The sequence below is a fragment of the Apostichopus japonicus genome, chromosome 23 (assembly GCF_037975245.1).
Source record: "Apostichopus japonicus isolate 1M-3 chromosome 23, ASM3797524v1, whole genome shotgun sequence".
Classification (NCBI taxonomy): Eukaryota; Metazoa; Echinodermata; class Holothuroidea; order Aspidochirotida; family Stichopodidae; genus Apostichopus; species Apostichopus japonicus.
Genome location: NC_092583.1, coordinates 6,944,821 through 6,959,986, shown reverse-complemented (window position 1 = coordinate 6,959,986; position 15,166 = coordinate 6,944,821). Strand labels below are relative to the sequence as shown.

The following is a 15,166-nucleotide window of genomic DNA, read 5'->3' as shown; positions in this document are numbered from 1 at the left end:
TTCACTTGTTGCGATATTTGAGAAGAAATTGAAACTCATAAATTATACGCCTCAGGTACATAATAAAGAGATACCACAGTATACACTCCCTAAGGCACCCACATCTTGATGGAACTGCTATACTGATCTGCCACAAAAACGAGATGTTATTTATCTGTCTTAGCTGAATGAACACTACCTGTATGTCATAGAGCTAGGTCCGCATATCCTAACATGATTGATTTGGCACAAGTGTAAGAAACGCAGCAGTATAGGATAACAGCTTTGAATTGACTTCAAGGGAGTTCATGGTCTTAATGTAATATATAATACTTGATGTGATTTACATTGTTATTAAAGTGGCGTTTTGTGTTGAACTCCTTGAATTAGGCGGTAGCATATATTCCACCATTAAAGAAAATATACCCTAGAGGAACTGTACCTGAAAACATAAACTCTTACTTCATAGACCACCAAAATCAATCATTCAAGATGATAATTAGGCATAAATCAAAGGTTTGCCAAGGAAATAGTAATAGATTACAATAATTTTACAGTGCTCTACTATACTGGTAATTCTAACTTGACAAAAAGGCTAGTTAACCAACTGGTTGTAACCATGGCAAGCACATAGAGCTTCCTTATGGTTACTATATGTGTGTACACTATCCAATTATGTCAGAATATTACAATACTTCATCAAAGTAACACAAAAGGTTAAAACCCAAAGTGAAATACAGCTTTAAAGGTTGGCATTAAATGCTCTTACTTTAGTACATCACTATATCTCCAGGATTATTAACAATCAATTTCCAATACAGTACCTATGCAAGGCACAGAAGCTTATATACTTGACATAAAATTCTTGAAATTTACAAAATTATGGACAATGACCAGAGCGCACTTCACATAATTCTTCAAAATTACGAAATTAAGGAAAATGACCAAGTCCGTGCATGCACAGCAGTATGATAAGAGTTCTTCGATACTTACACCTAAATTCTCCATTTTACCTTCTGCAACCCCCCATATGACCTGGCATGAACCCAAGTAACTTTAACTCATATACCCACCACTTGAAAATTTCCTCTTTTTAAAATAATAGCTATAAAAGAGACACTTGTGTATGTATCATCAGGACGTATTATGATGTATGTTATTAAAGGAAAGTTTCCTTCAGCCTACATACCTGCAGCTTGGTTTGAATCATATAACAAATATTTGTGATAAACAAAATTGATATGATCCAAGTATTCCCACATCAAAGCAATTAACCAATGTTAAAGAGCTTTCCTTTACTCTTCTTATTAAATTAATATACAGTGCCCAGAAATTAGAGACAAATACCTGACATCTATAATTAAGTAATTGCAATTGTTACTGTGTGGTGCAGCATTATAACATATTCCAACATTATGTAATTAATGTTGTTAACAAATGTGTCCTGCAGAACACCTGGTAAACATTGGAACCAACAGATTCTATCCGAGGTTCTTAAACTCATGAAATATTTACGATTCTTCGCACCACTCAAAGGTCACAGCTGTTAAAAGAACTGGTGAACTTTCTAATTAACCTAACTTATGATAAATTATGCAGATCGTATCAATTAACTATCTATTGTCTTACCATTCACTGCAGGCAGTTAAAGATATATATTCCAAAAACAAGTTCCAAAGAAAATGAAAATTCCAACAAAAAGCTTTAAACGCAAACACTCCAAGCACTGTACATGTTTAAAAAAATACTACACGCCAACTACAACTTAGCTAGTACATCTTGCTATATTGCTAGCATCCATAGTGTGAGGTTAATAACGAAGTCCACGTAACGTAGGCTTTCAGCGCCCCAACCCCGCAAACATTGACATATAAGGGAGGTAGATAATATGGGGTGTCCAAATACCAGACATACTTAAGACAGTCACTAGTATAGCTCATTGATGACTAGCTGTAACACTGTTCAGATTAGTTAAAGAGGTAGTAGCTAGATGCACCTCAGGCTAAACACCCACAAAACTCTGGCTTCCGATAATCACCAAGGTAGAAATTATTCATAAGTTCATAACGAGTTTTGTCAAGAGCACAAAGTATTTTATCGTGTGTTTATGAACCCCTTTTACAATACCTTGATATATGAGCTATGAAAATAGCCAACAATTCAGAGGGGGGGGGGGGGGGTAAAAGGTAGAGAAAGGAAAGATATTTTAGCATTACTTGTAATGTTTTAATTGTTAAAACCACACCTATATTATAACATTCAATGTGATCAATTTAATTGCAGGCCTCTCAGCATTGACTGACAAACAGATCATGAGAAAAAAAGGATTCCATTGTAGCTTAATTTCAAAGTTAAGGCTAAGTTTGTTAATGTTAGTACTTTATGATGATGAGATGAGAAAGGTAATTAGAGGATACCTCCTCTTGGGGTCAGCAAATGTCAAATGTATTCCTGAAGTAAGAGGAAATAGACTAGACTTTAAAAATAAACAATTGAGTTGATCAGCAATGACAGATGGACAAAGCCTGACATCCTTCATTTAATTAGAAAATTGGGCAGGAGTATATCAATCATATCTCAGACAAGGCTGTACAGACCATCCATCAAATTATGTCCAAGGCATACTATCGGGGAGTGCAATGGGGGAAGGGGGGAGGGGGAATTTGACAACTTCATTTGTAAGAAAAATATGTAACTTGTATATAAAAAAGTCTTTGTCAAGAAGAGAAAAACAATGATCCAGATTAATGAACTGTGTCGGTTAAGACAATGTTAAATGTAGAATTAAACACATAATCAAAGTATCGCATCCTTATGTGTGTTGTTTCCTTTATCCTAAAAACATGTAGAACAAATTAAGTTAAAATATATATCTTGTCCTCAAAACAATTGGTAAGTCCTAATATTGCATGAATGCAATATTACCTCACAATTCAATGTCAACCATGTGGTCCCGAGCTACGAAAACACTGGCTGTGGTTAAAGAATAATGTATGGACACACATACAGTAAGAGTGACAAACGTTGTGGTGAAAAAGGGGAGATAATGTACTACCGAGGTAGGGATGAGGTGTACAGGAATAGAAGTGTGGATCCCACCCAAAATATGACAGGTTTCTAAGCTTTATTACTAGTATACTGACAACAAATACTGTAACCAAAGTAAAATGATGCGAAAGAAAGCAAACCAATTGCAAATTCAATATTTTATATCAAAGATTGACTTGTATGCTACTGTGTGCAGATCATGGAAATGAAGAGGCTTCACTTACCATACAGTCTTTCAGAGTAAGCTTATACCTAACTAACACAACAACCAACCAAATGGATCAGTTTCTACTCAGGAATGTCATTTCTTTCCTCCAGATCTTTTCTTAATGAGCAAGCTTGATATAAATTAATTGGTCGAACGGAATCTTGCTTGATGGTTATTACTTATTAGTATCCACAGGGCTCCAGAAGTTTTACCTTCTGTACAAAAGCCATACCAGGCATTTTTGGATACCTGCTGGCTTTTTATTTTCTCTAACAATGCCTTGAACACCACCACCACACCATATCCTCTGAATCAGATAAAAAGCCACTACAGTTATTTTTAAGACTCAACTCCACTGTTTGCTTATCACTTCTGGTATTATTGTACCAAATTAAGGGGGTTGGGCTTTGAAATGGGGGGGGCAGCATTAATCCCCCAGAGAATGCAAAGGTGATACATGTTAAATAGTTAAGTAATGAAATATTTCTAGAATTTCTTGGGTCATTGTAGTAAGAAAGGTTTAAACAAACAAGAATATCTCTTCATCTACAAAGACAGAATGAATAGTAAGTCTATAGACCAGCAGGATGCTTTCATTGACCATCACAAGGAGCTGTTGCTATATATTTATACACATACATAGTCCTATATGTCTTGAACTCACACAACTGTGATTGTGCCTTTGTACTGCATGATACTTTACACCCAGCTTTAACCCTATAATGATGTGACACTTCAATGTACCAGCAGCAGTGCGGAGCTAGGGGTATTGGTCAAGGGGGGCGAGAATGGTCTGTAGGGGCGCTTACGACACTATCTCAGTTGGCGCAGAGTGTACAGACATTTTTTGAGTAAAGATACTCCCTAGATCGCCGGAAATGACCCTTTCCCAGGCCTTGCTAATTTGCAGATAAAGGAAGAATAAATAGGTGTCTCATCGCCAACAAAATGTGACAAATGTCAATAGGTAGATGAGAGTGCAATAAAAAAGTATCGCGAATAAGTAAAAAGTGGTAAAAAGCTGAAAAGGGCACCAGCAGTCCATTTGAGTCCGTCAGGGGGGGCATCCGCCCCCTCTGACTGTATGGACGCTCTGCCACTGACCAGCGGTACATTGACAAACCCTACTAGCTGTGGGGTGTCCAAATAATTGTACAGTAATTCAAACAGGAAGTACTCTTAACATGGACTTCTAGATGTCTTATTGGGATTAAACCAAATGTTTATCCCTCATTCATGGTCCATTTATTGCAACAGTGTAGCACAGTTTAACATTCAACAAACTCAATTGATGTCCTGCACTTCTATATGACCCCTGCATTGATCTCCTGGTCTAGGAAACTAGCTGACCATCCGGTAAATCGGCCATTTTTGTTGCCAGGGCGAAATATGAATTACATTATATCAGCCAATGATAATCGTGTGAAACATGCTGACCGTATCATGTTACCCACTCTATGACAGTCCCCTGTGAACACTGTTTTCTTTTATTTACTACTGAGGCTCATTTCATGCACAATAACCTAATGCAATCTCTCATGTTTAACATATATTCTAGTCACCGCTGCATACCATCCCTTTAACAGCTTTTTGTTACCCGATTACTTCAGTAATTAAAGGTAAGGGGAGAAGGGCAGAAGTAACTTGTCTCTTAGATTTATGCATTCCTCATTACCAAGAAGATTAAGGATGCCTCCATTAACCATAGCAGTAACATTAACCGTTTAGAGGCTATCAGGAATCCTTTTGGAAGTTAACATGAGTTCAATGACATTTTTATATTAGGGATAGGTAAAATGATAGCAGTTATATCACAGGGCAACAACACGTTAGGGATAGGTAATGATAGCAGTTATATGTGTAACGAAACGTTAGGGATAGGTAAAATGGATAGCAGTAACATCACAGTGTAACAAAGCGTTAGGGATAGGTAATGATAGCAGTCATATCACAGGGCAACAACACAATCGGGATAGGTAAAATGGATAGTAGTTATATCACAAGGGCAACGTTAGGGATAGGTAAAATGATAGCAGTTATATGTGTAACAAAGCGTTAGGGATAGGTAATGATAGCAGTTATATGTGTAACAAAGCGTTAGGGATAGGTAAAATGGATAGCAGTAACATCACAGGGCAACAACACGTTAGCGATAGGTAATGATAGCAGTCATATCACAGTGTAACAACACAATCGGGATAGGTAAAATGGATAGTAGTTATATCAGAGTGTATAACGAAACGTTAGGGATAGGTAAAATTAGTGTTTACACGGGTCCAAAAATCGGGAACCGGGTACCCGAGAGCCGTTACCCGTCGGGTATCCGGGTACCCGGGAAAAAATGTTTACCCTCGTGTATCACGATTTTCAAGAAATTACATATTAAATGCTATAATAAATAAATTATATTCTCTGCTGACAATGTTTTCATGTTCAAAAACGTATGTGTAACTGTAAGGTAAGGTATAAAACCTTCCTCAATAATTTCTATTTGCTTTTTTTCTGTCATAAACTTGTTAATTACTCAATATAATTAACATTACTATTAATTAGTAGCAATGTTGTTAACATCGCACTGCAGCCGCTGCTTATGCTTGCTGTCCAAGTCTATTGTATCAGACCATAAAATATCCCTTTACTTTAGCTCAGTTGTTACTACTACTATCTATTATGGTTCTCATTAGCCGCGAAATTACGCGATTCGCGCAATTTGATCGCATTTGGAATACACGATTAGTAAAAAGCCACTTGCGATTATTATTTTTTAGTTATCCTGTCTATAATCCATAAACATGTCGTAAAATTCCTTGTCAGCCTTTCCTTAGATGAAATAAACGAATGAATAAATAATAATTTCTTCCACATGGTAGCCTAACACCACACTAAGTCAATGCATGAGAAATCTAGCAAAGCCTAACCATCTGTTTATTCGCTGAAATTGTGACGCAGTTATAAGATATCCATGGAACACATTCATTATTGCTGTTACGTTCGACCACGTGGCTGCCTAACACCACACTAAGTCAATGGGGTAATCTAGCATAGCCATTTGTTTATTAGCTGAAATTGTGACGCAGTTATAAGATATCCATGGAATACTTTCGTTATTGCTGTTATCTTCAACCACATGGTAGCCTAACACCACACTAAGTAAATGGGAAATCTGCCTAACCATCGGTTTGCATTTTTTTTTAAATCACACTTTGCGTAGGATTCGAGTAATAAATTAGGAACCGGGTAGTACCGCGTCGGGCAGGTACCTTCGTAATTGCTGTTATCTTCGACCACATATTTAAGCCTAACACCACACTAAGTCAATGGGAAATCTGCCTAACCGTAGATTTGCAATTTTTTTTTTTAAATCACACTTTGCGTAGGATTCGGGTAATAAATTAGGAACCGGGTAGTATTGCGTCGGGCGGGTACCCGGGTACCCGGATAACCCGTGCAAACACTAGGTAAAATGATAGCAGTTATATCACAGGGCCGGCAACAACACAATCGGGATAGGTAAAATGGATAGCAGTTATATCACAAGGGCAACGTTAGGGATAGGTAAAATGATAGCAGTTATATCACAGTGTAACAAAGCATTAGGGATAGGTAAAATGATAGCAGTCATATCACAGTGTAAAAAAGCGTTAGGGATAGGTAAAATGGATAGAACACAGAGAAACAGAATGAATCAAATTAAAGAATCTAATACATCAGAAATAAGCTATAGAGTTGAGCGTTAGATCAGAGAGTGTTTATAATACTCTGTTCTAGCTACATATTTTTCTTAAATCTTAGACTCTGAAATATCCCTTTAAATCAGTCCAGTATACTCTCCTACTCTGAACATTTTACTTCTAAAGATGTCAGATTCACAAGTAGAATTAACAAGTTCATTTTAATCATGCAGACACTTTGAGAATTTGAAAGAATTTTAATTTTCTACTCAATAAACCACTTTTTCTTCTTTTTTTAGATCTGCAAGTTGATAATTACAGAAAAACATGGAAGTACCAGCTTTATACAGCTGCTTCTATTAATGCCTATTGTACTAGTTTTTAATGCAGTAATTGTTGTGCCAGCTGCAAATTTAAAATAAGAAAGTATAAACACAACTGATGAGTTGTGTAGTTTTGAATAACCAAGTACATGCCACATGTTAAAATTTTAATCTGGTTTTTCTATTTGTACTGTACGTTGCTTTAAAGCGCTTCAAGCCTTAGGGAAAGGCGCTATATAATGTATGTTTATATGTAATATATGTTTATATATGTATGTATGATGTCAGGTAGAAATTATCTCTTCTGTGTATTTATATTGCAAGGATCAGAATGGTCCAATGTAAGATGACTGCAGCTGCAATAAGGTATTATACTAAGCACAATAAAAGACCAGAGTGCACTAATGTACAGGAGACAGGTGAGCATAGAGGGATCCCTGAATTAGGCACCATTATACCACAATTAATGCAATTCAAACAGTTTCAGTTAGAGATGAACTTTTTACTACCATGCATTTTACCACACTAAAGCAGCTTTTTGTGCTTGAAGGAGACAATAAACCCTATCATCATTATTGGTCTATGCCATAGCCATTACTCACGATAATTTCCACAAATAGCTCATAACATTTGGGAGATATCATAGATTTAGTGTTTCTTCACACTCAAAGCTGTAGAAGACTTGATCAAGTCTAAACATCATTTAGCCACATGTGCTTCAATGTTTTTTCTTTGTTTATTTTTAACATATATGTATACATATATATGTGTATATATACACACACATATCTATAATGAAATATTTACACATAAATATATATGTGCATATATTTTTGGTAAAGGAGCTGAGTTTTGCATATATGCTGAATCTATAACAGAAATATTAACCTCTTGATATGAGCTAATAAAAGCATTTGTTTCATTGTTTGCACTGTTCTCATTCTACTGTACCTTGAAAATTTGAAAAGGAATTACTAAAATGTTTCAGATTCTAGTGCACAGCAATATGACATCATAGATTTACACAATGACAGCTCCGAGACACTACTTTCAATTGGTACAAGATATATCCTAGCTTTTTTGGGGGAGTTGTTCTTTACAAAGATCTCTGTCATATAAGCCAAAGATGATGGTTTTGTGTAGGTCCCCTTTAAGTTAAGAAACCTGTCATAGGATTGCAATTGATCATACTAAGACAACCTCAAAGTTGTTTACACCAATGAAGGATTGTGAAAGAGTCACTTATGAATTAGATTCTATACCAAGACAATTGTCCTACTAGTATTGTACAGAATATTAAACATGTAACCTATATTTCAGCTACCATAATGAGCTATTATTTCTTATGGGATGCTAGTAATTGTAATATTTACTATTGTGACCTCAAAGATCGCTTCAGAGATACTCTGCACGATACCTTTAATATTTGAGTTAATGTCATGTGATATATCGTTAGCCCTCATCAATCAAACCATTCGTGGATGGAACAGTCCTTCTGGAACAGATCACATGCTAACAATTACATTTCAACTGTTTTTATTCACCAACCTTGTAAATCATTAGGGCCAGCAAAGGGCAACCTAGAGGCCAGAACTTGTTAATTCTGCTTTTACATATTCTCTTTGTGAACTAGTTTGCCCATCCATATACATTAATTATTATTAATGTTCTATTTATCGCTCTAGACTCCATCATCAGGGGTGCCGTTAGTTAAGGCTTCTGTTGAACCATATCCTTTCCATTGTCTTTAGCAGATGAGCGTATGATTGTTGTAATTTACCCACTGATATTAATTACTGAGATCTTGAGAGTCGATGAAGTTGGGAATGTGACAATTAGGGAATGGAGGCCCTTCACCACCCCCCCATCCCTGGGGTTGATGGGGCACTCCAGAAGAAGCAAGAGTGACATTGTTTGAGAGTACACACAACTCTGGACAAGTAAAGATGCATAATAAATATGTTCCCTATTTCACCACCACAAGGAGATTGCAGTCTACTATAACATTGTTGCAATTAATTGTTACCTATAAATGCTATTGTTGTGTGTAGACAGGGAAGTGAAGAGCAATGGAAATACTAAAGGAGGTCAATACAATGCAAGGTGAAAATGATCTAACAAGACTAATTCAGACAAAAGAAAATACTTTAAAACAAAACAAATTTTGTAGGTGGGAGACTTCAGTAGGGCGGCATATGTTAGGGAGTAGGAATCGGGGCAATGAGTTAGAAATGTTACAGTAAAGCTACAATGCTTAAATGACACCCATGTCTATAAGCTAAATAGATCCTGCATTACTTGAAGGGGGTGGAGGAGGGGGGTTTGGATTCACATTATATTCGAATACTTTATAAAATAGTCCAACGTGTGAAGCTAACTCTGTAAATATCTCCACAGGTCAGTGATATCCATATTACTTCCAGCATGGCACATTTATATGCAGTATAAGTACAAGAAGTTTAGGCACCTCCAAACTCAATACGCATGTATGAGTTATGGAAGAATGAGGGTTCCTGAACTGTGCCTGTATACCTAACCTTGTTCAGGGGGTAACATGATGCCAAACATATCTGAACTTCTAAACTCATATAGAATTACCTTGAACACAGGAGGTGATCACAGTCACCAGCAGGGTTGTATTCACATGAATCATGTGTCTCTAATGTCCCAATATATATATATGTTATAGAGCAAATATTGAGTGAATAGGTAGTGTAGAAATAGTAGGCCTCCGAATAGCAGTGTTGAAAAATTACACACCGCAACAGATAGAAATAACATACAAACAGGATATTTAACTATGTACAGAATGTCAGAAACAGAGCTTGAAAAAGTGGGGGGCAAGTTTTTCTGTTTATGTTCAATTTATACCTTCTGTGAAACATTCATGCTTGTAAATTACACAAAAGTTTACAGTTTTAACTAATTGACTGCTAGGATATAGACTCAGGAATCTTGTTCTCGTTACAATGTGCAATATGTGCATATGTACACAAACACATCACACATGTACATACGTAGCTAACCCACACATTAAAACATATGCAAATACATAGGTCACTGAAGTAATTTTTTGGAAATCTTTTCTCAACTTTTGAAATTTAAACAATAATTTATTTCAAACATTAAATGTCAATTTATTAACATGTTAATTCATTACCTGTCAAGACATCAAACTGAATCACAGAGGAGTAGGTCATCCCAAACGATAAACATTACGAACATAGCCATCTTATTAATCACAATCAGCTCTAAATACTTAATCCATTACTCCCTCATAAGAGTAATCAGCGTGGACCGACAAACATTTAGAGACGCCACGGTACAACAGAGTGACTAACGATACGTCCCACGCCACACTCAATCCTACTCGCGTATATATATTACAAGGTGGCGGTGGCATTTGAAATTCCTACCAAACTTCTCATATCTCCCGGCAACCTGTCCAATACAACGAGGCAGAATATAGCTGCTCCACACGGTCAGCCGGCATTGACGATATGTATCTGCAGCCTGTGACGACACAAGGACGTAAACTGATCCAAACTCTCTGTAAAGTATGCCAGGAATGAAGGATCAGGGAGTCAATGCCGAAATAACAGTGCCACTGGCGGGGGGTATTGACTGCACAAACGTGACTGCAAGCGTGCCAGAAATACGGCTGCCCCCGCAAGAAGATGAAGAAGAAAATGCCAGAAACTATCTGTCACTTGCAGTGGGGGGTTCACCTCATTGGTTAATGGCAGTTAAATGACTATGGCAGCTCTGACCACTAGTGGAAATGTTATGAAGCTAGTCCTGAGGGAGATGTAAACAAGTCAAATCTAGCAATTTAAATATGTCTATGAAACATGCTATGAACTAACTGAGACAGGGAATAGCTCACAGTTCGTTCAGTAATAGTACTCTCGTAGGCTACAGTATAATGGAATAATGAAAGAAAGATACTAAGCTAAATACCCCTGAAAAAAAGGTTTAAAAAAAGGTTTTTTGGTGTAATAAGGTTACAATGAAAAACTTGGGGAGGAAATCTTTCATGATTCAGAAAAGAATGGATACCTTGCATTGCTCCCTATACTAAATACAGAATTGAATATGCAAAAACAGTGTTTTTAAAAAACTGGAATCAGATCAAGTATGGTTTGACAATGAGCCCATTGGTGTCAATCTTAACCAAATGAGGACCAGAATTTGCTAGCTTTCAGCTTGGAGTATACTCACTGTTGATGCAAGCAACAACAATAACCTCATTGAGCAATGCTGGCATTAATGTTATTATATTATGACATTAAGCGGCCACTGAAACAAAAAGTAACACAGTATCAGAAGTTATTGGAGGCTAATAAAAAAGAGGCCTTGTTCAAATAACCTGAGAGCAGCGATACAAGGAATTAATCCACTGAAGGATAGTTACAAAACAACAGCAAATCTCTAAATGCAAGTATGTAATTAATACATTACCACATCACAGATCCAACTAAGACTATAGAAAAGTACAATTAAGATCAAATATTGACAAAACTACAAAGGGCATGTTCAGAATAAAGCAAGGTTAGCTGGTGAAATAAATCCTTCATATGCTGATGATATACAGTAGACTGTATGTTTATATGCTTATGACATACAGTAGACTATATGTTTATGCTGATGATATACAGTAGAATATATGTTTATATGCCGATGACATACAATAGATGTGTTTATATGCTGATGATATACAGTGCCGATGACATACAATAGACTATGTGTTTATATGCTGATGATACAGTAGACTATGCATTTTATGCTGATGATATATATAATGGACTATATGTTGATGATGTAGAGTAGACTATATGTTTATATGCTGATTATATATCAGTGGACTATGTGTTTATATGCTGATGATATACAACAGACTATATGTTTATATGCTCATGATATACAGTAGACTACTGTATGTGTTTATATGCTGATGATATATACAATGGACTATATGTTTATATGCTGATGATGTAGAGTAGACTATATGTTTATATGCTGATTATATATCAGTGGACTATGTGTTTATATGCTGATGATATACAACAGACTATATGTTTATATGCTCATGATATACAGTAGACTATGTGTTTATATGCTGATGATATATACAATGGACTATATGTTTATATGCTGATGATGTAGAGTAGACTATATGTTTATATGCTGATTATATATCAGTGGACTATGTGTTTATATGCTGATGATATACAACAGACTATATGTTTATATGCTCATGATATACAGTAGACTACTGTATGTGTTTATATGCTGATGATATATACAATGGACTATATGTTTATATGCTGATGATGTAGAGTAGACTATATGTTTATATGCTGATTATATATCAGTGGACTATGTGTTTATATGCTGATGATATACAACAGACTATATGTTTATATGCTCATGATATACAGTAGACTATGTGTTTATATGCTGATGATATATACAATGGACTATATGTTTATATGCTGATGATGTAGAGTAGACTATATGTTTATATGCTGATTATATATCAGTGGACTATATGTTTATATGCTCATGATATACAATAGACTATATGTTTATATGCTCATGATATACAGTAGACTACTGTATGTGTTTATATGCTGATGATACAATGGACTTTATGTTTATATGCTGATGATGTAGAGTAGACTATATGTTTATATGCTGATTATATATCAGTGGACTATGTGTTTATATGCTGATGATATACAACAGACTATATGTTTATATGCTCATGATATACAGTAGACTATGTGTTTATATGCTGATGATATATACAATGGACTATATGTTTATATGCTGATGATGTAGAGTAGACTATATGTTTATATGCTGATTATATATCAGTGGACTATGTGTTTATATGCTGATGATATACAATAGACTATATGTTTATACGCTCATGATATACAGTAGACTATGTGTTTATATGCTGATGAAATAAAGTAGACTATATGTTTTATAATGTTCCAAAAAACTATATCCAAACTTACAGACTTATTAAAGTAAATATAACAAAATGGCAAAATAATGTTCCAGCATATTTAGCATTAGTATTCATTACAAACAAGATTGTCATGTGGCTTTGTGATAAATTCATCTGGTTGTCACACCCTCAACCTTTAGCTGAAACTGACACACTGACAAAATGGCGGGATACGGCAGGGTTATGTGACCGAAGGGCAAAGCATCCCGTGGAAAGCAACGATAAACGAGATGATGAGATACCTGCTGGGTTTGATTACTCCTGGTGACGTATATTTCTAAGACTGCAGCAACCAACATGTTACTCTCGATCAATTCTTAAATCTACCACGAAAAATGATACCCACAGACTTCTCTGCTGATATATTACGCATCAAGTTTGAATTTTAGAGAATGAGTGAGTCATGAGATATTTTTAAAAATTTTGTCAGATACAAAAAGCAACATCTAATTATGAACTGAGTGCTGAACAATATCCCTTTGTAACTCCCAGAGTTCAAAGGTGTTGCTTATAACCATACATGTGCAGTTTTTTACTCCAGCATATTCCAAAAGTATGTGAAAGTCAAGTACTTGTCACTCATGTTTAAAATTGAATAACAATATACCAGACCTGTCAACCTGTTTGATCCCAAAATAGGGAGAATAACATTTTTCAGGGCCAAAAAATAGGGAGAACAAGGGGAACATAGGGATGTTGGTAGTTTCAACTGAAATGATATAAATACTCCTAAATAAGTTTAGTCTTTTTATGCAATACAGTAAGAGAATCATCCAATCAGTGTTTCATGTTGTAGTTTACAGCAGCTCGCTTCGCTTTCTCCAGGGTTTCTTTAGTAGGCTTCCATTTGAAACAGGGAACAGTGGACTCTGGGTACTGTGACTTCTTGGCTAGTATGCTAGATAGAGTCCCATCAAGCTTGAGACTTTACCGACTGTCTGTCTTGTTCTTGTGAACTACACTGAATAGCCTTTCCTGTTTAGCTTTACTGTGGAGAATTACTAAGCATAGGACTAATTGTTGGCTTTTTTCAGAAATGTCACAAGTGTAGAACATAGATAAACCGGGAGAAAAGAATATGAAACCGGAAGGCCGGGAGCTTCCGGTAAAAACCGGGAGTCTCATGGTAAAACTGGGAGTGTTGACAGGTATGATATACTGAAGTTTACTTGCATCCACTCAATTCTTAAAATGCTCAAATGTGGAGGGCAATCAATCAAAGTACCAGCTTAAAATTCCATTGGTATTGTTTGTTTTTCTGGTTGCACGACTGTCTTAAACATAAAAGTACATATCAAGCAGTATCTACTGAGACAACACATAAGGGATTCGTCAAAACTGGCCAGGCCATGCACAAGAGAATGAAGTCCTTCCCCTATAGACATTTTGCAATTGATAAGGATCAAGGAATAGAACGATAAAATGTTACAATTACTAAAGAGTTAATGTAGGATCCATATTGTGTGGAGTCAATTTGACCCTCACAGGACAACAGCTGCAACAAGTTGGTGCATATCATAATATGAAACAGTTAATTTACAGTACTTATATTATGCAGTCATGGTAAGATTTATTGCTCAACAGAAATAAATGATATTACTGAAATACATTAAACCTGACACCTGAAACAGTGATGTATTTATTGATAGATTCGGAATCCAGAGGATGATGATGATGACCTACTGAAATACATTATGGATAATACTCTGGCCCATTGTTTAAAAGTACTTGGACAAAACAACTATGAAGACATCTTAATATTTAGTGTTTATATTCCTACAAAGACATGTTTATAGTTAGTGCTTATATATTCAACCCAAAAGGAAACTGTAGCAAACAATTTATGGCATTCCAGTCCTATAAATGGCCTTATTTCATTCCCTTTGGCAATATCCTAGAATTCCTCTATGAACTTGCA

General features: G+C 35.8%; 1 protein-coding gene across 13 annotated transcripts in view; it reads right to left on the bottom strand.

Annotated features, from left to right (window-relative positions):
• LOC139964457 (tensin-1-like) overlaps window positions 1–15,166 on the bottom strand; it is a 196,613-nt gene that overhangs the window by 70,750 nt on the left and 110,697 nt on the right. Inside the window, exon 1 of one of the 13 annotated variants that reach the window (XM_071966029.1) lies at window positions 10,646–10,672. The exons of 9 other annotated variants lie outside the window; for them this stretch is intronic. In XM_071966029.1, coding sequence (XP_071822130.1) covers window positions 10,646–10,657 — 12 coding nt within the window. In that variant the 5' untranslated portion in view covers window positions 10,658–10,672. Of the gene's footprint in view, window positions 1–1,168; window positions 1,205–1,608; window positions 1,798–10,389; window positions 10,615–10,645; window positions 10,673–15,166 lie in introns of those variants that run through there. 3 more of the 13 variants (XM_071966034.1, XM_071966030.1, XM_071966028.1) reach the window with 3 other exon arrangements.